At 41.0% G+C, this 25,251-nt stretch overlaps 1 protein-coding gene across 5 annotated transcripts in view; it reads right to left on the reverse strand.

Moving 5' to 3' along the window:
- Positions 1–25,251, reverse strand: part of AIG1 (androgen induced 1) — a 251,447-nt gene that overhangs the window by 163,926 nt on the left and 62,270 nt on the right. For all 5 annotated transcript variants that reach the window (XM_046006581.1, XM_046006578.1, XM_046006579.1 and 2 more), the window contains exon 3: positions 1,063–1,164. In XM_046006581.1, coding sequence (XP_045862537.1) covers positions 1,063–1,164 — 102 coding nt within the window. The remainder of the gene's footprint in view (positions 1–1,062; positions 1,165–25,251) is intronic.

Here is a 25,251-nt window from a genome sequence, read left to right on the forward strand (position 1 = left end):
GCCATGTTACTCCTTCAACGGCGTGGCTCTAATTGGAGTCCAAGAAAATGCTAGTTGTCTGAGCTGTGCCACTTTTGAGGAGTGCGCTTAGGAAAGAATTAATCAAAGCCCCTGAGTACAGTAATGTTTGTTTGTTAGTACACACCACTTTTCTCAAAATATACCAAAATTGGGGGCAGAAAGGAAACTGTTATTTTGGACCTACGACGTGTGATGTCTAGCTCTTTGTTCCCCTATAATTTCTGTGATGGGTTGCCCTTTTCACCAGGAGCACCCAGTGACATATTCTAAAAATTGCTGTAACCAAAAAAATGCAGGCTTCCTAGTTAATAACAAAACTGCTCAATTCCAGAAGCAGAAAGGGAAGACAATGCAAAATTTCTCTGCAGAAAATATATCCTCAAGTCTTGTAAGGTGACATACAAACCATCCAAAATCCAAAATCAAAAATCCAAAATCAAAATTGACTTGAAATGTGTAAAGGCAACACCATGTCTAAGGCATCAGAAGGAATCAGACTGAGAAGAAGGGAAAGAGCTAGCCGCCCCCGGCAAATGTCCTCCGATGGGCACAACCTGCCCAAGTCACTTCCAGTGCCTGCAGCAGATCTCTCAGTGAAAATAATAGTCTTGCTTCTCCTCTGAGGCCATTTCTCCCAGTGCCATAGTGATTTCCAACACAATCCCCTGACGTGAGGTGGCGGCTACGGGGCCTCAGTAGCGGTATAGGTGAGACTAGGTTCTTAGGCTCCAACAGGGGACAAGTCTTTGAATAGCACAGAAATTAAATTCATCCATAGAATTTGCCAGTTGTATAATCCAACAACACCAATCCCTTACAAACTGTGGATTCATCTACTACATAGTTTTAATAGTGACTCCGTTTCATGGGAAGATGTTTCTATTGACATTCAGTCTTCTTCTCTAATTACAGTCTCTCATAACCCCCATCATTACATAGGCAGTTAGGTACATTCTATGGAAAACTCAAATCAGAAAATAGTTCTTTAATACCTTTTTTTTTTTTTAAATGAAAGGAAATTATTTGTTTTAGTCCACTCACCATTCCGTGGTTCAGCCACCCTGGGATAAAATTATCAAGCAACTTCGGGTAAATCATCTCTCTGTCATAGGCATAAATGATCCAGAACACTGCTACCACGAACTGGAAGGGAAAAGAAATCCTTTATTCAAATTTACAATATACAGTGTGTTGGTTATCCATTGTTCAAAGAACCCAACAGAACTGTAATCTAGAGTGAAAGATGAATCAGTAAACCAGCTAATGACTGGAAAGGGATTTCTAACTTCCATTAGTGGGAATGCGTGGGGTCCTTCTGCCTTCCTTGGTCTCCCTACTGTGTTCTTTCAGGCAAAGAGATCTGTTTTCAAGGGAGAGATAAATGACGTGTCTCTCATCTGGAACAGCTCCCTTCTAGGGCTAACTGTGTTGGTTTGAATCCTCTCAAGAGGGTTTAAAAGTTCACTGGTGGTTTTTTGGATCCCATTCCCCACTGTACAGAGTCAGCACACATTTAAGAAACTGTAGTGGATTTTCCTTGAACCCATCATGTGGTTTAAATTAATCTTCACATTCTCAAGTTTCCATTTCACCACTAACAGCATTAAAATCACTGCAATATAAAATGTCCCAAAGTCACATTTCCTGCAAATGTATTAATTTATATAGCCTAAGCAGGGGCTTTGGCTGCATTGAAAACAGAGCGTATGGAACACAAAGGAAGAACCCTAATTCTCTTGGAATAACTTACATGTTCATCTGGGCTCCTGAGATTTATTTTGACCCATCAGCAACATAGCCATCCAAAGAGAGTACAGTGCTCAATTTATTCTCCTATCTTTCTTCAAACTTCAAACATTCAAAAATGAATGGTCTAGGGTCTAGATCTTCAGCACAGAATTTTAAAGAAAATGCAAATGCTTTCGTAGGTAGTCAATACATGTGGCATGGAGACGGCAGCTACCCCAGAGAGAGGGGATCACAGTCTCTGCGGAGTTACGTCTCATAATAAATGGTACAGAGTGATAAAATGCAGATGAATATTAAGCAGAAACGATTTTTATCTCATTTCTTGTAAGTCATCCATACCCCCACATTTTATTAATAAAAGTAGTAAATATTTTAATGCCACTTTTCATAAAACTCCCAGCACAAGCTAGTAATCAGAAGAGTTCCAAAGTTCTTTTCCAAGTATGTCAGTTATGACATGGGTAATCATAGCCTGAAAAGAAAGTTCACCCTTAAAACCTAAGATGTTATGAACATTTCTCCTTTTATAAAACATATTGAAAGATAATTACAAGAGGCAATCATAGATTACACACATAGTTTCAATACCAGACTGGGGTCTCCTGTTACTTATCCTGCTTTTGGGTCAACTATTTTCAGTTGATAAATGCACAAGATGGAAAAAAAAAACACCCAAACATTATTAGCTTAATGTTAACTATCATTAGGATCTTTCCAAGGGCAATGGGTAATTTAAAATTACTCATAACTTCAGTTTCATCATTTCACTACAGACTTCAAATGTACTGAATATCAGTGTTACCTGCACTTACACCTGGGTGCCAAATTTACAGCTTCAGGGCTCAGAATGCAGTCCCAAGGATCACAGCCCCCATGTCCCCTGAGAGCTTATTAGATGTGTAGAATGCCAGGTCCTTTCCTGATATGTTCTGATTCTGCATTTTTAATAAGATCCTGGGGTCATTCGTGCGCAGTCTGAGATGCCCACTGTGGAAGGTCCTACTCCAGCCACCTTGAGCTTCTGGGCCCTGCAATGGAGTGAGGCAGTCACTAAGCCAAGTGACTGGTCTACCCAGAGCCTTCACCTCCTTTTCTAGACCATAAGCTGGGAAACCATGATCCTGGAATTTCCTTCCCCAAAAGACACAGGTATTCCTGTGTGAACCTCCTTCATGGGTCTGAACTGGAGGGTTGACCACACAACCAATGCGTGTAACCCCAGACCTGGGAGGTGGTTAAGATGCATCTGTTTCTGAAGACGGGACCAGTTTTACATTTAGTCTGGGACTTCACACACAAGCACAAAGCTAACACTGGATGGAGCCATAGGTGGAAATCCCTTCATCTTTGCCATCTAATGTAACCCAACCGTGGATGACATCCCATCACATTCACAGGTCCCCTCCCACAGTCAACGGGAGGGGATTAAATAGGTCTGCATTAACAGGGGATGCAATCATGGGGCCGTCTTAGAATTCTGCTTACCATATGCTTCCACGCTTCTTCTTTTCCAAACTGTTTCAGCTATTTTAAGTCCTTTGCATTTCCATTTAAATCTTACAATCTCAGCTTGCTAATTTCTATAAAAATATCCTCTGAGAGTTCTGATTACGACTGTACTGAATCAATACATTCAATCTGGGGAGAAATGACATCTTCACAATATTGCATTTTCTGACCCAGGAACATCACTGATGTCTCCATTCATGTAGATCCTTGGTTTTTCAGTTTGTAGTTTTCAGTACACGGATCTCACACATTTTTTTTTTAATTTATCACAAAACATTTCATGTGGCTTTTTTTTTTTAATGTTATTGTGGACAGTATTGAATTTGTTTTTACATTCTTTGTTACTCATGTATAAAAGTACAAATGACTTGTATATTGAACTATGTCCTCTATCTTGGTTAAATTCACATAGTTTGAGTCATTCTTGAGTAAATTATTTTAGATTTTTATATGTACGTGATCTGCAAATAAAGACAGCCTTTTTTCTTCCTTTATAATGTGTATGGCATTTACCTCTTCTTTTCTTAAGTGCACAACCTACAAACTTCAGCACAATGTCGACTAGAAGGGATGAGCAGTAAACACCCTTGCTTTCTTCCCCATCTTAGGAAGGTGTCCAGTCTTTAACATTTAAGTTTGATATTAGCTTCAGGTTTTTCTTAGATGCCTTTTATCACATTGAGGAAAATCTCTCCTATCCTTCATTTATGTATGTAACAGACAAGAGCCTACTTTTTCAGATAATTTTGCTGTGTATCGTCAGGTGATCTGATAATTCTTTTCCTTATTCTGTTAATATGATGAGTTACATAGATTTTTAATGTTAAACCAACTTTAATACTTGGTCATGATGCATTATCATTTTTATATATTGCAGGATTTGACTTGCCGCTATTTTGTTAAGAATTTTTCTCCTGTCTTTATTCATAAAGTATTATCAATCCATAGTTAGTTTTATTTTCTCACATCTTCTTCTAATTTTGGTGACAGGATAACAGTGGCCTCAAAAAATAAACTGGGAAAAGCTCCCTCCTCTGTTTTACAAGGGACTCTGGGCACAATTGGTATTATTATTCCCTCCTAACCTATTTAATACACTTCTTTTTTTTCTGTTCTTTTTTCTTTTTCTTTTTTTTTCAACTTAAATTCAATTAGCCAATGTATACTACATCATTAGTTTTTGGCGTAGTGTTCAGTGATACATTAGTTGCATATAAAGTGGTATGTCTCTCTAGTGGAGTTATTTCTTTAATAGATATAAGGTTTTCAGGTTTTCTGCTTTCTCTGGGGTTAGTTTTACTCATTTTTTGCGTTTTGTGGAATTTTTCCATCTCATCTAAGTTTTTGAGGTTATCAAGCTTTCTTACTATTCTGCTACAGAAAGCAACAATTGCTATCAATCAGGTATTTTTCCTTGGACCGCCCGTTGTTAATGACTGACTAGCACACTGCTGTGGAGAACAACTTTCTGATCGCCATTCATGGTGTCCTTACCCCATGGAGAGCATTGTGGGGTCAGTACTTACCCATGCAATGTGATCACTCTTTTCACCCCTACCATATATTGAGTGAATTTTGTGGGTTATTAAAAGTGAAGTGACTTTCAAGGAAGCGTTACCTTTCTTAGTGTAACACTAGAAGGTCAAGAGGCCCAGCTAACTGAATAATCAGCCTTCTAAATAATTCTTAACATAGAAATACAGCACAGATGGTGGCTTCTTGGCTTCAAGCACTGATATCCTCTTGATAGTATGATCATCAGCAAACCCAAAATAAGTTTGAACTCTACTACCAGGGCATGAATATGAAACAAAAATAGGTTCTCTTGGACAGGCGAAGTGCCACGGAAACGTTGCACCATTGTGGCTGGCTATTTCTCAGTGTGCACCTGCTGCTTCTCAGCAGCCAGGCCAGGAATACTGTACTCAACTGAGAGTAGAAGGAACTCAGGCACTTTCCAGTCCTTCAAGCTTCCCAGACAAAGTCCTTGTGTTACAGCTACTCATTGAGGCCTCATTTGACGCCCTGGAACAATTAGAAATGAATGCAAAAAAAAAGTCGATTCACGCTTTGTCTCCTTCCGTAATGAGTCTCTGATATGGTTTCCAATAGAAGCTGAAGTTAATCGGCTTTTGTCCACTGCTAAGAAGACGCTTTACTACTCAGTGAGAAATTCTTTGGAATTTAATAAAACCGAGTAGAGTGCAAAGAGTGTTGCCGAGAAATGTACAATGAAGGAGGTCAAAGAGAAAAGTCACTTATCTATAGATTGGTCTATAAAAGCCGTTTAGCATATCTCATACATCCACTGTTGAAGGAGGGAAGGAGGAAATAAATGAATACATCTCTAAAGTCTTCAGCATCAATATGGCATGATCTATGAAGTCGCTTTTCTTTTAAAAACTCATCTGGGGCTCCTGGATGGTTCAGTCATTAAGCATCTGCTTTTAGTTTAGGTCATGATCCCAGGATCCTGGGATCAAGCCCTGCTTCCAGCTCCCTGCTCAGCGAGGAGCATGCTTCTCCCTCTCCCACTCCCCCTGCTTGTGTTCCTTCTCTCGCTGTGTCAAATAAATAAATAAAATCTTAAACAAACAAACAAACAAAAAACCCAAAAAACAAAACCCTAACTCATTAGTACTCAGACTTTACCAAATACCTATTGGGGGAAAAAATGAATCCTATTTTGAGCTCTACTACTTTGCTTCCAGATTTCCTTGTAATGTTTTGCTTTCCCATCACTTATTTCCATGGTAATATTTGCTGAGAGGTAATAGGTAGACATGTTTCCCATTGTGTTTTCTCCTTCTGAACACACGAAGCATGAAAATATGCTGTGTGTTTTAGATACTAACTGACTTTGTCTGTGATGGGCCCCAGCAGAGAGGGACTCTCTCATTTTGAAAAGGCACTTCCTAGTCTTCCCATCCTCCAGGTCTAGAAGATTCTGAGTCCTGACATGCTCTCCTGGCTGACTTCCCTCAGCCATACCCTCAAATTCAGCAAGGCGCAGCAAAGCACAGACCTCTCTGAAATGTTACATTATCTTTTGTTCCAGTGTACAGTTAGTTTCTAGTACTCATTCCTGGAAATGTGACATAGAATTCCTCTACTTGTAATTATGAGGCTGTGAGTAACACTACATAATTTTTACTCTGTGAACTAAGCTCAAATTACCTTAAAACCAGAATTTGCATTTAGAGAGTTTCTAAAGCACAAGTTGCCACCTTTTTTCACAGCCTTCTACTATAATCTCTGTGGTAGAATTTATAATTTGTCCCCTTTTGCCTACATTTAGGTCCTTGATGGTCCCTTCTGACTGAGTAAATAATTTGGGAATTAAAAACCCAGCTCCTGTGGTGTCCATGTGGCTTGATGCCTGTCTTCCTCTCTGACTTCAGATTGTACCACCTTCTCTCTTGCCCAGAAGCTCCAACTGACAATTCATTCCTGAAACTCATTAAGCTCTTTCATGCCACAGGTCGTCACATTTCCTCCTTTTTCTGCCAGGAATTCTTGGACCCCATTTTCTTTTTCTTCGTGTCCCCCCCCCCCCCCGGATTTTGCAGGATTTATTTACAACTGACCAAGATTTTAGAGAATTAAATTTCCCCCATATTCAAGGTATCAGGATTTAAAAAAATTAACATATAATGTATTATTTGCTTCAGGGGTACAGGTCTGTGATTCATCAGTCTTATACAATTCACAGCATTCACCATAGCACATACCCTCCTCAATGTCCATCACCCAGTCACCCCACCCCTTCCACACCCTCCTCTCCAGCAACCCTCAGTTTGTTTCTTAAGATTGAGAGTCTCTTATGGTTTGTCTCCCTCTCTGGTTTCATCTTGTTTCATTTTCCCCTCCCTTCTCCTATGATCCTGTCTTTTTTCTCACATTCCTCATATCAGTGAGATCATACGATAATTGTCTTTCTCTGATTGACTTATTTCTCTCAGTATTCCCTCTAGTTGCATCACATTGTTGCAAATGGCAAGATTTCGGTTTTTTTGATGGTGCCATAATATTCTATTGTATGTATATATTAAATATATGTGTATATTTACATATACTACATCCACCTGTTAATGGACATCTAGGCTCTTTCCACAGCTTAGCTATTGTGGACGTTGCTGCTATAAACATTGGGGTGCATGTGCCCCTTCAGATCATTACATTTGTTTCTCTGGGGCAAATACCCAGTAGGGCAGTTGCTGGGTCATAGGGTAGCTCTATTTTCAACTTTTTGAGGAACCTCCATACAGTTTTCCAGAGTGGCTGACCAGCTTGCATTCCTACCAACAGTGAAAGACCCCATTTTCACCTGGCTGCATTCTCTATCCCTTCAGGTCTGGCTTAAATGACACTTCTTCACAGACACCTTGCCAGTGACTCTGTGACCCCATTCTTTTCTATCATATATGCTGACGGAAAGTATGTTTGTGTTGTTGTTCAGTGTCTGGCTCTCTTCAGAGGAGGTGAAGCGTTGGAGAATAGGGACTTGTCAGTCTTGTTCATTGCTGTTTCCTCACCACTTCACACATAGCACGTTTCTCCTAAAAATGTGTGGAGTAAATGATCAAGATGCATTGGTGCATCTTGTCTGGGTCAGGCTCCACCTCTCCCATAGGAGGAAGCTCCCTTCAATTTTCTTCCTAATGACCTAAAATTCCTTTTTCACTTTCTCCATATTTTTTGGCCTCCCATCTGTCAGGAAGAGAAACCCTTCTTTCCAACGTGATTCTTCTAGCCAATCTCTTCTCAGACCTGCATCTGCCAGCCCCTCCTTCATCTGTTTAAGTCTTCTCTCATCCTGACATGATCTTTCTCTGGATTTCTGGATCAAGATGGAAGACTAAAGGCTCTCTTTCTCCCAAATCAACCAGACACAAGAAAAAGTGAAACCAATGAAATAGGAAACACCCAGAGTCCATATATCACTCTTCTCAATAGGCTGCTCAGTATTAGGAAAATTAAGTCAGGACAGGGCAAGACTCTGATGTAAGAAACGGGATCCAAGGGTTCTCTGGTTGAGTGAGCAGAACAGAGAAACTGCTATAGGCGATGCCCTCTAAAAGACACTGAGTGACCCTTGCTGGGAACAGGTCTGAGATGCATGGGAGCACTGGGGAGATGTTCTGATCCCTGACTGGCTTCAGGTGTCAGAGGTGATGATGCAAAATGTGGCTATGGGCCAGCATGTCATCTCTGCAAGAAGCAGGATGTGGGTGTGTTATGGTAAGCAAGAAAGGATCTGTGGTAAGCAGCCTGTGTGGCCCGCTCCTGCTCACCCGATGAACCCTAAACTTCCTGTCACCATACAAAATGGTTGTGATCAAAATGAGTGAAGGAGAGAGAGATGAGTGTAGCATAGAAAAAAGCCATTCTCCAACAGAGGTTGGGGTAGGTGGGGGAAAAAGACAGAAATTCATGCTGCCCTAGCTCAGTTCCCTAGCCTGTCGCCAGTACTACTGTTTCGCAAATGGCTGGCTCTAAAAGAACCAATTTAAGGAAGAGTAATCATAAGAAAATAAATAGCATGGAATGTGTTCATAAATATGATGAGAGAGAGACAGAAGGAGAGACAGAAAGTGGAATATGACCATTTCCCCTCAAAAAAGGACAGCTGAACAATACATACCAGAAAAATGATTAATTAATGATCAAATAATTCTCCATTAAAGAAAAGAGGTCAAAGATGAAAATCTGAGATTAAATAAAGACAGAGCAAGATAAACATGGCGAGCTTAGGAAATAAATAAAATATAAAATACAAAACTACATAAAACTGAAAGTCACATTATAAGCAGTAAAAGGAAAAACTGCCTTTGGTAAAGACAGTGGGGGTTAAGCTTTTTGTAGTACCGTGGACTAGATACACTGAAAAATTTTCCTACTGTGAAACACTAGGTGCTAAATAAATTACAACAAATATACTTTCAAATATATTGGTGAGCAGACAAGAAAGGAAGGGAAATCACTAGGAGTAAAAACAAACAAACAAACAAACCAAAACAAAACCCACCCATGTAGACAAAAACACAATAAGGGGAAAAAAACAACACTAGCAAACACAGAAACTGGAGCTTCCACTGGGGCAAATGCCCATACCAGAATCAAAGTGCTTTGTGGACTGTGGCCATGGACATGGATGATCATGGCCTTGGGCCCATGCAGATTGGTGGAGTGGGTACCAAGGCACCACGGGCCTTGTCCACAGAGGAGGTCAGAGCTTCAGTGAAAGGGTAAGCTCGAGGAAGTGCTCATCAGGCTAAAAAACTGGTTTTTTACTCATAATTGCTAAGATTTTTTCATCAAAAATGTTTCATTTCATTTCACTGAATTTTGTGCTGCATCGAGATCATCATTTTTCCTCCTTTATCTTTGTATTCACTCCAGCTAAGTGTGGTCACTCAGCAAGGTCTGCAAAGACAGAGCTTTTATGCTTGTATCAAATAACTGGGGCAGATATGCTAGTGCTTCTCCCAGATTCCCGCTTCAGGGCCCATGTGTGCATCCCCTAGATGCTGGGAACACTGGTCACCAGCCGCTGTGAGCTGCATCCCTCACCGGGAACTACCCTCAGCTACAGGGAACTGTCTTGCCTGAAGTCATGCCCCTTCTCATGGGGGAGTGGGGGCAGTCTAAATGCAATGTCTGACTGATGCCAGGAAACAAACACCCAGGCCCTCTGCATCCATTCCATTTAGGGCAACTCTGAGCTGTCATCCCAGCCCTAGAGGTCTCAGGATGCAGGTTTCAACTGCAGTGTGGGTCATCTTCTACCCAACACCATCTTCCTCCCTTCCGAACAGGTGTTTCTCCCAAGAGCCCCCTTCTTCTGCAGGTACCCTGAGCCTGCTCACAGGAAGGCCAATCTAAGACCATGCCATGCATGTGTGAGTGCCAGACAAGCAAATTTAAGCATGAAAGCCTTTGTAATACACCACCATAAGGAAATGTAATGTAAAAAAGTAAAAGTTCTTTGCAATCTCACCCTATAGAAATAGAAGGATGACCTTTTCCAACGCATCTAATGGGCATTCCATTCACTATTTTAGAGAATTAGACCACACTATAGCTAGCCTTCTACAATTTTTTAACTTAAAAATGTTTTACAGTGGTATCCCATTTTTCTTAAGCACTTTATAACGCCGCCTGATTATACACCACAATTTACTTAAGTACTCAGTAATAGATATGTATCTTCATTTCAATTGTTGCAGTTTCCAATAATGCTGCGATGGCATGTGACATGTATGTTTTTTAAGCACCCACGTTGAGTACTTCAGAGGAATAAACTAAGTGAAGCTCCTGGATCCAAGGTCACATCGCCTTTTCAGTTGACTTTCACAAAGGCTCCTCTCTAATTCCCTGTTCCCAGTGCCTCCTGCCTTTACCCCAGTTCCAGGCCACGCTGTCCCTGTTCTGGACTGTTGCGGTAGCCCGTTGGCTAGAGCCACCGGCGTCAGTTTCCTTTAAATTCTATCCATGCTTTATCTTGGCCTCGGAGTTACCTTATTAAAAATCTTTAAGAACTTCTCAGTTTAAAACTTCCAATGACTCCCCTTGTTTGCAGAATAAAACCAAAACTCCCGTGGTGATCTGGTCCCAAATTCTCATTCCAGTTCCCTTCCAGCTTCTTCCAGGAACCCAATCAACAGACTACGTATAGTTTCCCAAACTCACCACACTTCCAAGTATCCATGCCTCTGTGTTTTTTTGTAACTGCAGCTTGAGATTCATTACATTTTTTTTTTTTTCAAAATCCAAGCTCTATCAACTGTTACTTTCATGGTGCTGTTGTCCCCACTACCTAAAAATCCCCCACAATTTCTTATCTAAAGTAATTAGTCTTTCTTTGACCCACCTCAGTCTTCTGCTTATAACACCAGCCCATTCGACTAAGTCTTACACGTCCTTTAACCTGCTGGTCCATCCAAGCTGCTGGAAGGCTCCATCTGTTCTCCAGCCCCTCAGTGGGGCTCCATTTGCCTGGAATGCCTCCCACCAGCCCCACCAGCTCATCATCACCATATAGAAGGGGTCCGAAAGACCATAACCTCCAAGAAGACTGTCCCTTTGCCTTGCATGAACACATTACGGTTTTCCTTCGTGATGCTGAGCATCATCGTGACGGAATCAGTGAGTGTGTCATTACTGGCTTCCCTTCCCAGTGGGATGTGAACTCTGGGAGAGTAAAGACCAGTCAGTTTCATCTCGGTTGCGTCGTCACATTTCCCTTGGTGCTTCATATGTTTATTTCTTAGCTCTTTATTTGAAATAATCAAAGACTAATAGAAGCTGAAAAATAACACAGAGAATTCCTATGCCTCCTTTACCCAGCCTCTTACACAAGCCTGATGCATTTTCAAACCAGAAAACTGCCATTGGCATAACACTGTAACTAAACGACACATAGACCTATTCTGATTTCACCAGTTTTTACAGGCACTCATTTTCTGAGGGGGCACATTATACTACGAAATTTTGCCACATGTATACATTTGTGTAACCTTTACCACAATCAGGATTCTGAAGAGTTCCATCACCACCGAGAAAATTGCTAATGTTACCTCATTAGGGTCATGCCCTTCCCCAGCCTTAGCCCCTGCCAGCTAGCAATGTGCCCTCCATCACTATATGTAAACATTCTGAGAATAGTATATAAATGTAATCTTTTCTAGTGCTTTATGAAGGCAGGTTTATACCTATTTAGTCTCTACTTTGCATAGAACAGGGGCTTCATAGGAAAAATATTATTTAAGAGTTACAACTACTTTGAGGTAGCTACTATTATTCTTCTGGCTTTATAGATGAAGAAATAACTTTCCCAGGGTCAAAAAGTGGCCAAGTGATAATTTGAGGCCAGACAATGAGACCCCAGAGCCAATGCTTTTAACCTCTTTTAATACTTCTTATACATAATAGTACCTACTTTTGAAGCAATTAATAATTGAATGAGTGAATGGTTAAATACCAAAGACTATTTCATTTCTAAGTCCTCTAAGAAGGCCTGCATGTAACAGGAATTCAATGAATGTCTGGTGAGTAAAATGTTTGGTTAATCATTCTAGAAACCCCAGAAGAAAAAGAAAGATGGTGACACATGGAGAAAAATCACCAGGCTGCTCTTTCGGATCAAGCATGGCATCCAAGGCCATAAACAGGAGCACGGAATGCAGACCCAGTCAAGAGACTCATTCTTGTCTTTGCCAGGAATCGATGCATCAGTGGTGTCTCAAGCATCTCAGTAAGGACTATGTGACAAGGTTCATCCTCCCTCTGGCAAATTCATATTTGCTGGATAGAGAAAGAATATTTGCTGGGCCTAACTGATATTTGGGTCTTGTCTTGCACCTTGGAGTCATGCTCCCTTCCTTACTCAAATTTTACCAAATAAGCTCCTGTCTGATTCTCATGTCATCTTTGGGATGCAAGTCTTTCCCCAGAACACCAGCTTATGGGCTTAGGTGCTTAAGACCAAGTCCTCAGACACTTGGCCCAGGTCAGGCTAGGTATCATCCCTGTAACTACGGGCTGAACCCACCAATCAGGCCACATTCCTCTGGCTCTGGCTCTTTTCAGAGTCTCAGGTATCTCCACTTGGCCTGTTTCAACCCTGACTGAAACGTAGAAATGATAGCTTTTATGGTCACCTTTAGTTCCCACCAAGTGGATCCGAAGTTGGCTGGTGGTGGCTTCTAGTGGAAGCAGCCTTCTCTTGAAGGTTTGTTACATGGCCCTGAGAGTCCTGCAGGCTGTGGGCCTGGTTGGTAAGGTGGTATGCACTGTGAGGAGGTAGGGTGTGGAGAAGAGGAGTCTTTGAGGGTGGAAACTCTGTCTGTTCCCCTTCCTGGTTATCCATCAAGCTACAGAAAGAAATGGGGGGAAAGAAATATGAAGGTCTGACCGATATAATAAGTGTGAATCAGGAGTAGTTGCCACTCAGTTGGAAAACTATAAAGATTACAGCCAGCTGCCCAGACTGAATGAAAAGGGTGATCAAGTACTCCAGAAAGTGCCCAATAATATAGCTAGAGCTAATAAACACAACGGGAACAGTTAATGTTCTTTAATTCCACAATGGTATAGGTTAACCCTGATCATCTGGCACAAACATTTCTTGAAAAGGGACTTCAAGGGAAGATAGCTTCTCTTATGGAGACACTGATACAAAGAAGATTCAGTAGGAGCCCTAGATGAACCCATTCTCTAGATAAGATGTGGTAAAAAGGGAATCAGAACTTACTTACATATCCAGCTATAGGATGGAATAAATGTTCCAAACTTACTCTCCCAATGAAAACTACCATCAAAAAAAAAAAAAAAAAAAAAAGGAAAAAAGTTTCATTAAATGTTTAGGTAACCATGTATCAGTTTCTCTTTCATTCTTCCAGTGTTTCTTTTGGTAAAAACAAGAAACAAGGTATACATTCACTCATATAAATGCCAAATGTTCATATCTGTGTGTCTCCCCTTCTTAAATATACATATCTTGCTATATAACCTTGATTTTGTTGTTTCCTAACATATCCAGGAAACATGAAGCATCTTTTGAAAGAAACTGCAATGTGACAAAAAGTGAAACTGTTGGTGTCAAAGTAAAGTGAGGGAGAATCCAGGAGAGCAGCAAGCACCAGAGGCCAGCTTTCCTCCGGAACTATCTGTCACACAGGGACCCTAAACTTATCTTTGGAGGCTCTGTGGAATTCAAGAGATACAAGATAAAGGCTGCCCTAGGTGGGGAGTCCCACTGAGGCCTCCACCTAAAGCTAGTACCCCAGAAGGTTACACTTTCCATGAAAGTGTCCAGAAGTGGACACTGAGGAAAACATGGCTGTTGGAACCTGAGCTCTGTACTGAGAAGACAGAGAAAGAAGAACTACCCTGAAAATTCATAACCATAAGATAGCCATCAGAACCTTAAGACAGCAATCATGTGGGTTTATGGCCTGATATGAGCTTTCAGGAAGATGTAGTGATCTGAAATGTGTGTTCTTTTAACGTTCAAGTTAAGAATATAAAAATCTGCCACCATTTAAACTAAAAAGCAATTACGAAAATTTCAGAATATTGGTATCTTACTGATCATAGCCTCTGGCCAAAGGGCAATTGGGTTTGAAATCAATAATAGAAACATAAAAATCCCTGTATGTTTGACAATCTAAAAACATGCTTTAAAAACTGGAGATCAAACACCAAATCATAATGGTCTCTGGAAAATATTTAGAAATAAAGAGCAATAAAAATGGTAGATGCAATTCTTGTGGGATGTAGTTAAAGTGTTAAATGAGGGAATTTTGCAGCCTCCGATACTTACAGTAGAAAGGGAGGTGTAAAAATTAATGAGTGAGGTGTACATCTTCAGACGACAGCAAAGAATAGCCAAACGATTAATGAAATAGAAAACAAGCATACAGAAAAAGATTAGTGAAGCACCTCTGTAGGTACAGGAAAAAAAAATCTGATAAAATGGGGCCATAACTATGGCACCCCAGACCATGCTCAGATTCGCAGGGGCAGAGGTGATGGACATGCCTTGGCACACTTGTATTTCATTGCGGCTTACTGTTTAGGAAGCTTTTCTCCTGGAGAATCTCTTACACATGTGGAGCAGGAGAAGGAATGTACAAGAATGTTCAAAGCAGTATTGCCCAGAACTGCCAACAACTTGGAAAAAGGCCTAATATTCATCAATAATAATGTAGATAGATTTCTCTGATGAAAATTCTAAAGACAGGTCAGAACGTTCAAGAAATAAGAATTTTTTCCTCTTTTGTGCAATTTTCAACCCACTAGTTCAATCAATCAGTTGCTTATTTGCACTGGAAAATAAAAGATGTATCCACCACCCCTCAAATTTCTAGGTGAACTAAGTTGGAAATGGTGGGTGAGGAAGGTGTAGCAGAGCAGACCCATTTCTAACTTAGGACATAAACCCCACCAGTGGTGTATTATTTTCCCCTGAAGCCTTTTTCCAGTATTTGAACCTTTCCTTCCACCTTCTACTGCTTTCCTGAACGATAAGCACTTCTGGGATTTTGGATGGTATGACCATACATACCCTTGGAATTTCAAGAACTTATACACTCTAACCTTTTGAATGAGTGTTTGCAATGGAGCGGTGTGAATACTTTGCTGAAAGATGCTCCCGTCTCTCAGGACATTCTCTGTGATGTGAGACCACTTTTGAGGCAAATGGAAGGAAACTGACACTCTTTACTTGTCATCCTGCTGGATACTGTTCTAACTACTCTGTGACTTTTGTTGTCCTTCACAATAACCCAAGTGAGTTAGGTTTCATTGAGCTCACCCATCACATTAGAAAACCAGGATTTGGGGAGCCTATGAAATTTGTATTAGGAAGTGGTGGATCCAGAATTAAAACCCACGTCTTCCTCCAAGGCTCACATTCTTTTAAGTACATCTGGTCTCCTAATGCCTCACAGAGGTGAGATCACCCCATAACATCGGTCGTTTTTGCATTCTACTAACTAACCCTCCTTTTATGGGCTCAAAGTTTAAAAATGATCCATTTTAAATTGAATTCCATTTGAACACAAATTGAGCAAGGCTTCTTTCACTCTCTGTCGAGTGACAACAAATAAAATAATTAAACATATCCCTAAACCTCACACAAGACATTTTTATTATGTTGGAGAACCACTGCCAATCAAACAGCATTGATAGAAATTTCTTTTTCAAAAAACTATTTAGACCTTTTGTCACTTAATCACTGAATAATCAAATTCTTGCTCTCTGTCTCTCTTTCCCTTTCTCTTTTTTTTATTTTTTTTCCATTTTATTTATTTTTTCAGCGTAACAGTATTCATTCTTTTTGCACAACACCCAGTGCTCCATGCAAAACGTGCCCTATTACCCACCACCTGTTCCCCCAACCTCCCACCCCTGACCCTTCAAAACCCTCAAGTTGCCCCAACCTCCCACCCCTGACCCTTCAAAACCCTCAGGTTGTTTTTCAGAGTCCATAGTCTCTTATGGTTCGCCTCCCCTCCCCAATGTCCATAGCCCGCTCCCCCTCTCCCAATCCCACCTCCCCCCAGCAACCCCCAGTTTGTTTTGTGAGATTAAGAGTCATTTATGATTTGTCTCCCTCCCAATCCCATCTTGTTTCATTTATTCTTCTCCTATCCCCCTACCCCCCATGTTGCTTCTCCATGTCCTCATATCAGGGAGATCATATGATAGTTGTCTTTCTCCGATTGACTTATTTCACTAAGCATGATACGCTCTAGTTCCATCCACGTCGTCGCAAATGGCAAGATTTCATTTCTTTTGATGGCTGCATAGTATTCCATTGTGTATATATACCACTTCTTCTTTATCCATTCATCTGTTGATGGGTATCTAGGTTCTTTCCATAGTCTGGCTATTGTAGACATTGCTGCTATAAACATTCGGGTACACGTGCCCCTTCGGATCACTATGTTTGTATCTTTAGGGTAAATACCCAGTAGTGCAATTGCTGGGTCATAGGGTAGTTCTATTTTCAACATTTTGAGGAACCTCCATGCTGTTTTCCAGAGTGGTTGCACCAGCTTGCATTCCCACCAACAGTGGAGGAGGGTTCCCCTTTCTCCACATCCTCTCCAGCATCTGTCATTTCCTGACTTGTTAATTTTAGCCATTCTGACTGGTGTGAGGTGATATCTCATTGTGGTTTTGATTTGTATTTCCCTGATGCCGAGTGACGTGGAGCACTTTTTCATGTGTCTGTTGGCCATCTGGATGTCTTCTTTGCAGAAATGTCTGTTCATGTCCTCTGCCCATTTCTTGATTGGATTGTTTGTTCTTTGGGTGTTGAGTTTGCTAAGTTCCTTATAGATTTTGGATACTAGCCCTTTATCTGATATGTCGTTTGCAAATATCTTCTCCCATTCTGTCAGTTGTCTTTTGGTTTTGTGAACTGTTTCCTTTGCTGTGCAAAAGCTTTTGATCTTGATGAAATCCCAACAGTTCATTTTTGCCCTTGCTTCCCTTGCCTTTGCCGTTGTTCCTAGGAAGATGTTGCTATGGCTGAGGTCGAAGAGGTTGCTGCCTGCATTCTCCTCAAGGATTTGATGGATTCCTTTCTCACATTGAGGTCCTTCATCCATGACAGAGAATAAAGAAGCCGAGCAAAAGAGGGACAAACAGCTACTGGACCATGAGGGGAGAATTCGAGAGATAAGTGACACCATAAGACGAAACAACATTAGAATAATTGGGATCCCTTTCTCTTTTTAATAAAAGGGGACTGTAGTCTATTATTAGATAGGATTGCATTAAAATGAATATCCACAAGGCAGCTATAAGTACATGGGAGAGACATCCAGCTAACCTCAACTTGAATTTAAAGTTACCACCTGAGAATAAAATTAAGAAAGATCTAATTTAATTTAATCTAATAAAAGTTAATTAAGTAATTAGAACATCCTTTTGTAGAAGCATCCTGTTAGGTAGCTATGGATCAATGACTGCCTATATTCAGTGTCTTGGGTATAATATCACAATGGCCTGACCAGAACACTGTTATAACAGTGGACTTGAAGTCTGATTAAATGAATTACAGGGTTCCCAAGAGGATCTGTTAACAGGAAGAAGTATCATCACCGTGGACACGCTTATGGAATAACAGGGCAAGAATGGGTCTCCTGCTTTGCATAGAGAAGAGGTGCCCCTGGCCACCCAAGGTTGCTTCTGATCTACTCAGTACGTCAGTCCCTGTGGAGCAAAAGGATGCATCAGACTAGTAATCTGATCACCTGCCATACTCTTTGTCTTCTTCAAATTGTTCTGTTCTAGAGAGAGTATATACAGATTTTAGTCTACCTGACAATATTATTTTTATCATTACAAATTATTCAATTATCCTTCTTAGTTAAACTTTAGTCTGTTATCATTTAGTTTGCATGAGTTCATTGGCTGAGAGAAAGATCCCCTTAGAAAAGATTGATAAAATTGAGTATATGGGTCTTTGGTTCTGGACTACAGTGACATTTAAATACTCCCAGCACACTGGGATACCCACAAATGGTCACATAGCTCTCTCTGAATTGCTGTGGAGACAGGAGAGGAAAAGCGGTGACGTTTTCGTTAGTTTAGGTTATATGCATAAACAAACCAGAAAATACATAGAAATTTCTGTGCATCGTTTGCAATGGATAAAGAACTTTTGGAAAGGTTGGTGTGTTTGTTTTTGAACGTCGTATCAACTGCATATCAATCTTATTTCTTCTTCTAGGAATAATTACCTTTTAAATTTAGAGCATAAACATCTGCAAATGACAACAATACATTTGCAAATGAGAATACACGTGAGATTTTCTTACTATAAAAGAAATAAATGCTCATTACGGAAATTCGGGTGGACTTTAGTGTTTTTTTTTTTATTTGTTTATTTATAGCATAACAGTGTTCATTGTTTTGGCATCACACCCAGTGCTCCATGCAGTACGTGCCCTCCCTATTACCCACCACCTGGTTCCTCAACCTCCCACCCAACCCCCCCCCCCGCCCCTTCAAAACCCTCTGGTTGTTTTTCAGAGTCCATAGTCTCTCATGGTTCATCTCCCCTTCCAGTTTCCCTCAACTCCCTCTCCTCTCCATCTCCCCATGTCCTCCATGTTATTTGTTATGCTCCACAAATAAGTGAGACCATATGGTACTTGACTCTCTCTGCTTGACTTATTTCGCTCAGCATAATCTCTTCCAGTCCCGTCCATGTTGCTACAAAAGTTGGGTATTCATCCTTTCTGATGGAGGCATTATACTCCATTGTGTAGATGGACCACATCTTCCTTATCCATTCATCCGTTGAAGGGCATCTTGGTTCTTTCCACAGTTTGGCGACCGTAGCCATTGCTGCAATAAACATTGGGGTACAGATGGCCCTTCTTTTCACTACATCTGTATCTTTGGGGTAAATACCCAGCAGTGCAATTGCAGGGTCATAGGGAAGCTCTATTCTTAATTTCTTCAGGAATCTCCACACTGTTCTCCAAAGTGGCTGCACTAACTTGCGTTCCCACCAACAGTGTAAGAGGGTTCCCCTTTCTCCACATCCTTTCCAACACACGTTGTTTCCTGTCTTGCTAATTTTGGCCATTCTATCTGGTGTCAGGTGGTATCTCAATGTGGTTTTAATTTGAATCTCCCTGATGGCTAGTGATGATGAACATTTTTTCATGTGTCTGATAGCCATTTGTATGTCTTCGTTGGAGAAGTGTCTGTTCATATCTTCTGCCCATTTTTTGATATGATTATCTGTTTTGTGTGTGTTGAGTTTGAGAAGTTCTTTATAGATCCTGGATATCAACCTTTTGTCTGTACTGTCATTTGTGAATATCTTCTCCCATTCCGTGGGTTGCATTTTTGTTTTGTTGACTGTTTCCTTTGCTGTGCAGAAGCTTTTGATCTTGATGAAGGCCCAAAAGTTCATTTTCGCTTTTCTTTCCTTGGCCTTTGGAGACATATCTTGAAAGAAGTTGCTGTGGCTGATATCGAAGAGGTTACTGCCTATGTTCTCCTCTAGGATTCTGATAGATTCCTGTCTCACGTTGAGGTCTTTTATCCATTTCGAGTTTATCTTTGTGTACGGTGTAAGAGAATGGTCGAGTTTCATTCTTCTACATATCGCTGTCCAGTTTTCCCAGCACCATTTATTGAAGAGACTGTCTTTTTTCCATTGTATATTTTTTCCTGTTTTGTCGAAGATTATTTGACCATAGAGGTGAGGGTCCATATCTGGGCTCTCCACTCTGTTCCACTGGTCTATGTGTCTGTTTTTATGTCAGTACCATGCTGTCTTGGTGATCACAGCTTTGTAGTAAAGCTTGAAATCGGATAACGTGATGCCGCCAGTTTTGTTTTTGTTTTTCAACATTTCCTTAGCAATTCGGGGTCTCTTCTGATTCCATACAAATTTTAGGATTATTTGCTCCAGCTCTTTGAAGCAATTTTGAAATTTCAGACCAATATCACTGATGAATATGGATGCAAAGATTCTCAACAAGATCCTAGCAAACAGGATCCAGCAGCACATTAAAAAGATTATCGACCATGACCAGGTGGGATTCATCCCTGGGATGCAAGGTTGGTTCAACATTCGCAAATCAATCAATGTGATAGAACACATCAATAAGAGAAGAGAGAAGAACCACATGGTCCTCTCAATTGATGCAGAAAAAGCATTTGACAAAATCCAGCATCCGTTCCTGATGAAAACGCTTCAAAGTATAGAGATAGAGGGAACATTCCTGAACTTCATAAAATCTATCTATGAAAGACCCACAGCAAATATCATTCTCAATGGGAAAAAGCTTGTAGCCTTCCCACTGAGATCAGGAACACGACAACGATGCCCACTCTCACCACTCTTGTTCAACATAGTATTAGAAGTCCTAGCAACAGCAATCAGACAACAAAGAGAAATAAAAGGTATCCAAATTGGCAAGGAAGAAGTCAAACTCTCTCTCTTCACAGATGACATGATTCTTTATATGGAAAACCCCAAAGACTCCACCCCCAAACTACTAGAACTCATACAGCAATTCAGTAACGTGGCAGGATACAAAGTCAATGTACAGAAATCAGTGGCTTTCCTATACACTAACAACAAAAATACAGAAAGGGAAATTAGAGAATCGATTCCATTTACTATAGCACCAAGAACCATAAGATACCTGGGAATAAACCTAACCAAAGAGGTAAAGGACCTGTACTCGAGGAACTACAGAACACTCATGAAAGAAATTGAAGAAGACACAAAAAGATGGAAGACTGTTCCATGCTCTTGGATTGGAAGGACTTTTGTTTTTGCCCTTTAAATTATTCTATGATGATCTCTGCTGTATAAACAAAGGTGAAAGGAGTCAATAAACAAATGGTCATCTCTGGAACCAAACTGGCCCAAAGAAGCATCTATGCAGCCTGAGCGTCAGCATTCTGTCTGCCCAACAGCATTTCAAGAGTTGTGTTCTGGCATTTGAGCTACTTGAATTCTTTGCCATCTGCTCAGGCTCCTCTAGAATTGCTGATCAATTATGGATTTTTGTTGTTGTTGTTTAAGAACACCTTTTGTCAATTAAAAGCCAGGGGGTTAGACTAAACTAATTACTCTGAAGGTCAGCAGTTCAGGAATGTGCCAAGATTGGAGAGAAAATCTACTTTCTGTGGATGATTCTTTTGCCTGAGAGTTAACTTGCTTGCTTGCTTGCTTGCTTGCTTGCTTGCTTTCTCCTTCCTTCCTACCTTTTTTACTTGAGGCCCTTAAAGCATCAAGCATGCATCAAACATGACTGACCAGGTCCAATATGGCAGGCATTATTCTCCAGGAAGGACCAAGCAAGGCAAGGACTGACTGCTGCGGCCTGTTGTGGCAACAGCTTGTCCACCCTCTCTCAGGGTGCAGGTCCTGGTGCTGGGATCACAGACTTGGGGATGAGTGAGCTTCGTCTTGCCTACTGCTTCTTGTTTTTATAAGATCCCCTTGGAGAGTAAGTGAAATTGTGTGAGAGCGTTTAACACAGCACATAGCATTCAATAAACTTGCCAGAAGGTCTATTGGAGATGTTTTCCCATTTTCCTGGCTTGCCTGGCATTGCAAGATAAAATGCACAAGAAAGTTCTTCTGTGTATCCTGCAATATAGCAGAGAAGACACTCATCCAAATAGACAAGATTATTTACAGGCCGCCTCTGCTGAATGAGGCTGAGGCCCAGGAGAGTAGTTCAATTTAATGAACTGATCTGATTTAGACCACCTCAAATCCTTGGGGAACATAGGTGGAGGTATAAATTATAAATTTAAAAAGAAAAGCAGATTTAACTGAAAAGCTTCTCCTGATAAAGCAGAACAAAATTGCTTTCAGGAATTCTTAGTAAAATATTTTCTGGGGTAGGCACAGTTCATTTGTTAGGATACCCATATGGAATGTACTGGATCATTTCTTGCCGAAAATATTCTTTTGCAATCCTGTAGCCACGAACTGTGCCTTCTTGCAACCCCAGAGATGAGTTGCAGATGATACTGGATACATTTAGTAACCATTTTTAAAAATGATGCTAATTCCATTGATAAAACCTGATTTTCAGATATTAAAAACAAGCACATTGGGTAAATGGGGGAGCTTAAATCTGTACTCAATGGTTGAAACAAGAAGACAAAACAGGAAGATTTTTTGTTTGTTTGTTTTGTTTTGTTTTTTTGGCCAAAACTTATACTTTGCAAACTGGCCTCTAAAACTGTATAAAACCATTGGCTACATGGTGTGAAATAATACATCAAATGGAAACAGTAATAAGCACAAATGAACAGCTTTTGTTAAATAGCCTCAGGGAAAAGGATAAACAGTGACTTTTAATCCAGATTCTGTATAACTCCCTTTCTTACTCTGATGTATTCTCCTAAATTAGAAATTGTGGTCAGCTCAGAACTTCTGTACGTAGCTAAAAAAAGCCATCAGGCGAATGATGAAAAGCAAAGTTAGGTCTGGTTTGTCAAGAAGCAGAGTACCTGCTAACGGTAAGCTCCCCAGTGGTCAGGGTCTGGGTGAGGTCCCGGCTGCACCAGGGGCCTCAGACTCGCGCCCTGTAAAGTGGGAACTCCATCTGTACAACTGTACCATAGAAGCATCTTCTGTGAAGTGAGAGTGACGGAAATTCCTCCCGTTTGAGGCTATGAGGGTTGAATACGCAGTTAAAGTAAAGCCCTTAGCACCGTATCTGTCCCCCAGTAGCAGGGAGCAGAAGTTAGTGCTCATTTTTAGATTTTTTTCAGCCCCTTGAGTTGTTTGTGGGTTTTGCCTCTGCGGGAAGGGAGATGATGAGACATCTCAAAACGTGCAAATGGAACCGCTCTTCCACTGGCTGGAAACAAAAAAGAAAGGCAACTGCAAATGCCTCTGGGTGTGTGGTGTCCTTTTGAAAATTCTAAGGCAATTGCAGCCCGAGGGAAGAGCAGGTAGCACTTCTGAATATTCAGACAAAAATGTTACTCTATTAATGAGACTATGGACTCTGAAAAACAACCTGAGGGTTTTGAAGGGTCAGGGGTGGGAGGTTGGGGGAACAGGTGGTGGGTAATGGGGAGGGCACGTTTTGCATGGAGCACTGGGTGTTGTGCAAAAAGAATGAATACTGTTACGCTGAAAAAATAAATAAAATGGAAAAAAAAATGTTACTCTATTAATGAATCTAGGGGCTGTTTCTCTGTGTTGACTCAAGGCTAATTTTGACAGCATCCCCTGGGCATACGCATGCTTGTATTATTTTCTGGGCATGGGAGTGCTGAGTCTTCTTCCTGTTTCATTATTTGTGCTTGTAGGAAGGTAGTCATCCTAACTTTGTAGTGGAGTTTTAAGGTGAGGAAAGGGGAGGGTCCCTCCTTAAGGCGAAGTCGTGAGGGAATCCAAAAGGGGAGAGAAAACTTATCTCCGTTCACACCGCCCAACGCGGGCACACCTCCACTTAAACGCTCAGAATTTTCTTGTTTCCCATTCTTCCCCAGTCTCCCCTTGGCGAACAATGAACATGGTAGAGCACCCAAAAGCAGACTGGAACAGAAGGGCTCCTTCTGGTTCCTTCTGAGACATGCTCCCTTCGTTTTCTCCCCATCCACCAAACCTTAGCAGCGCAGCCCAACACCCAGTGTGTTTGCTCCTTTGTGTGAATGGAGCACAGATGTAATCTGCGGGATAAATGGGCATTCTGGAGAGGGAAACCTCTTGGCAGGTGCCCTTCAGAGGAGTTTAGAAGACCGTGAGCGGGGCTCCAGGGCTCCCTGTGAGCTGTGGCTCCATGCAGGCTCTCCCCTCATTGTCCCTCAGTTCCTCATCTTCCCACCTTCCCACCTGTCCCCGGACATGTCCCCCAAAGTTAGAATCACGCCTTAACTTCCATTCCTAAGAGAGCTAAAGGAAGACATGATGAAGGAAAGTCCTACGTAGAACTTGCTATTCACAGTAAGATAAGCAAATCATTAGCACGGTCATCCCACAGGCACAACTAAAAGTTAATAAACCTTGCGTAGGTGGAAAGTCCACTGGCTCCTTCCTCGGGGGCAAATGTTCCTTGTGCTATCAGCTGATGTGATACAGCACATTCTGACCCAGCTAAAACAGGTAAGAGTCACCAGATGACATCCAGGGGGCTAGAGTGATTTCAGGGCACCCACACAGCAAATCACTGTTTCTTTTTCTACAGAGAAGGAGATGAGGTTGGGGTAAAAGGCAAAAGGTGAGAGAGGGAGAGAGAGAGATTGAGAAGGAGGAAGAAAGATAAGCAGAGAAGGAAGAAGAAAAATACTGTGTTCCGATTTTGTTTTCCTTTTTAATCAACAGTTAATACTGCATCTTGTTCTTGGTTTCCCAAACAAGGGCATACAAAGATCCTGACTGGGATGGGGGGGGGGGTGTCTTATTTTTGAGAACAAGAATCGTGTGTCTATTTTATAATATGTGTCACATTATTAATGTTACTGAAGATCAAGTCTACCATTTCTCAATCATGTACTTCAAATATGTATCATACTTATGGGTATAAATATGAAAAAAAGATGTCTACATTTCCTGAGACACTTTTGTGGCCCTTTGGCCCAGAGAGAGTGGGAATTCTGTGAAATGACACTCAGTGCATGACTAGTCTCTACCACTTCTTGGGGGCTAGTCAAGAAAGATTCTACTCGTCGAACCTGGTCGTCCACCTGTCTGAGTTGCTGGTCTGTGGCAGGGCCAGCTCTCACAAATTTCCTCAGGAGTTTCAGAAACTGAACAGAAACCGTTTAGTGACTTGTATAACATATGAGACTTTGTTTGAGAAGAACTTCTTCAAATACCAGATTTTGATAGCTGTTTATAAGAACACGAATTAAAATGTACAAAAAATGGTGCTGGCAGAGAATAAATGGGAAAAAAATATGCCTTCCTTGGCTCAGATAGGAAATGTCCATGATAAGTCTCATTAGTTT

The sequence above is a fragment of the Meles meles genome, chromosome 5 (assembly GCF_922984935.1).
Source record: "Meles meles chromosome 5, mMelMel3.1 paternal haplotype, whole genome shotgun sequence".
NCBI lineage: Eukaryota > Metazoa > Chordata > Mammalia > Carnivora > Mustelidae > Meles > Meles meles.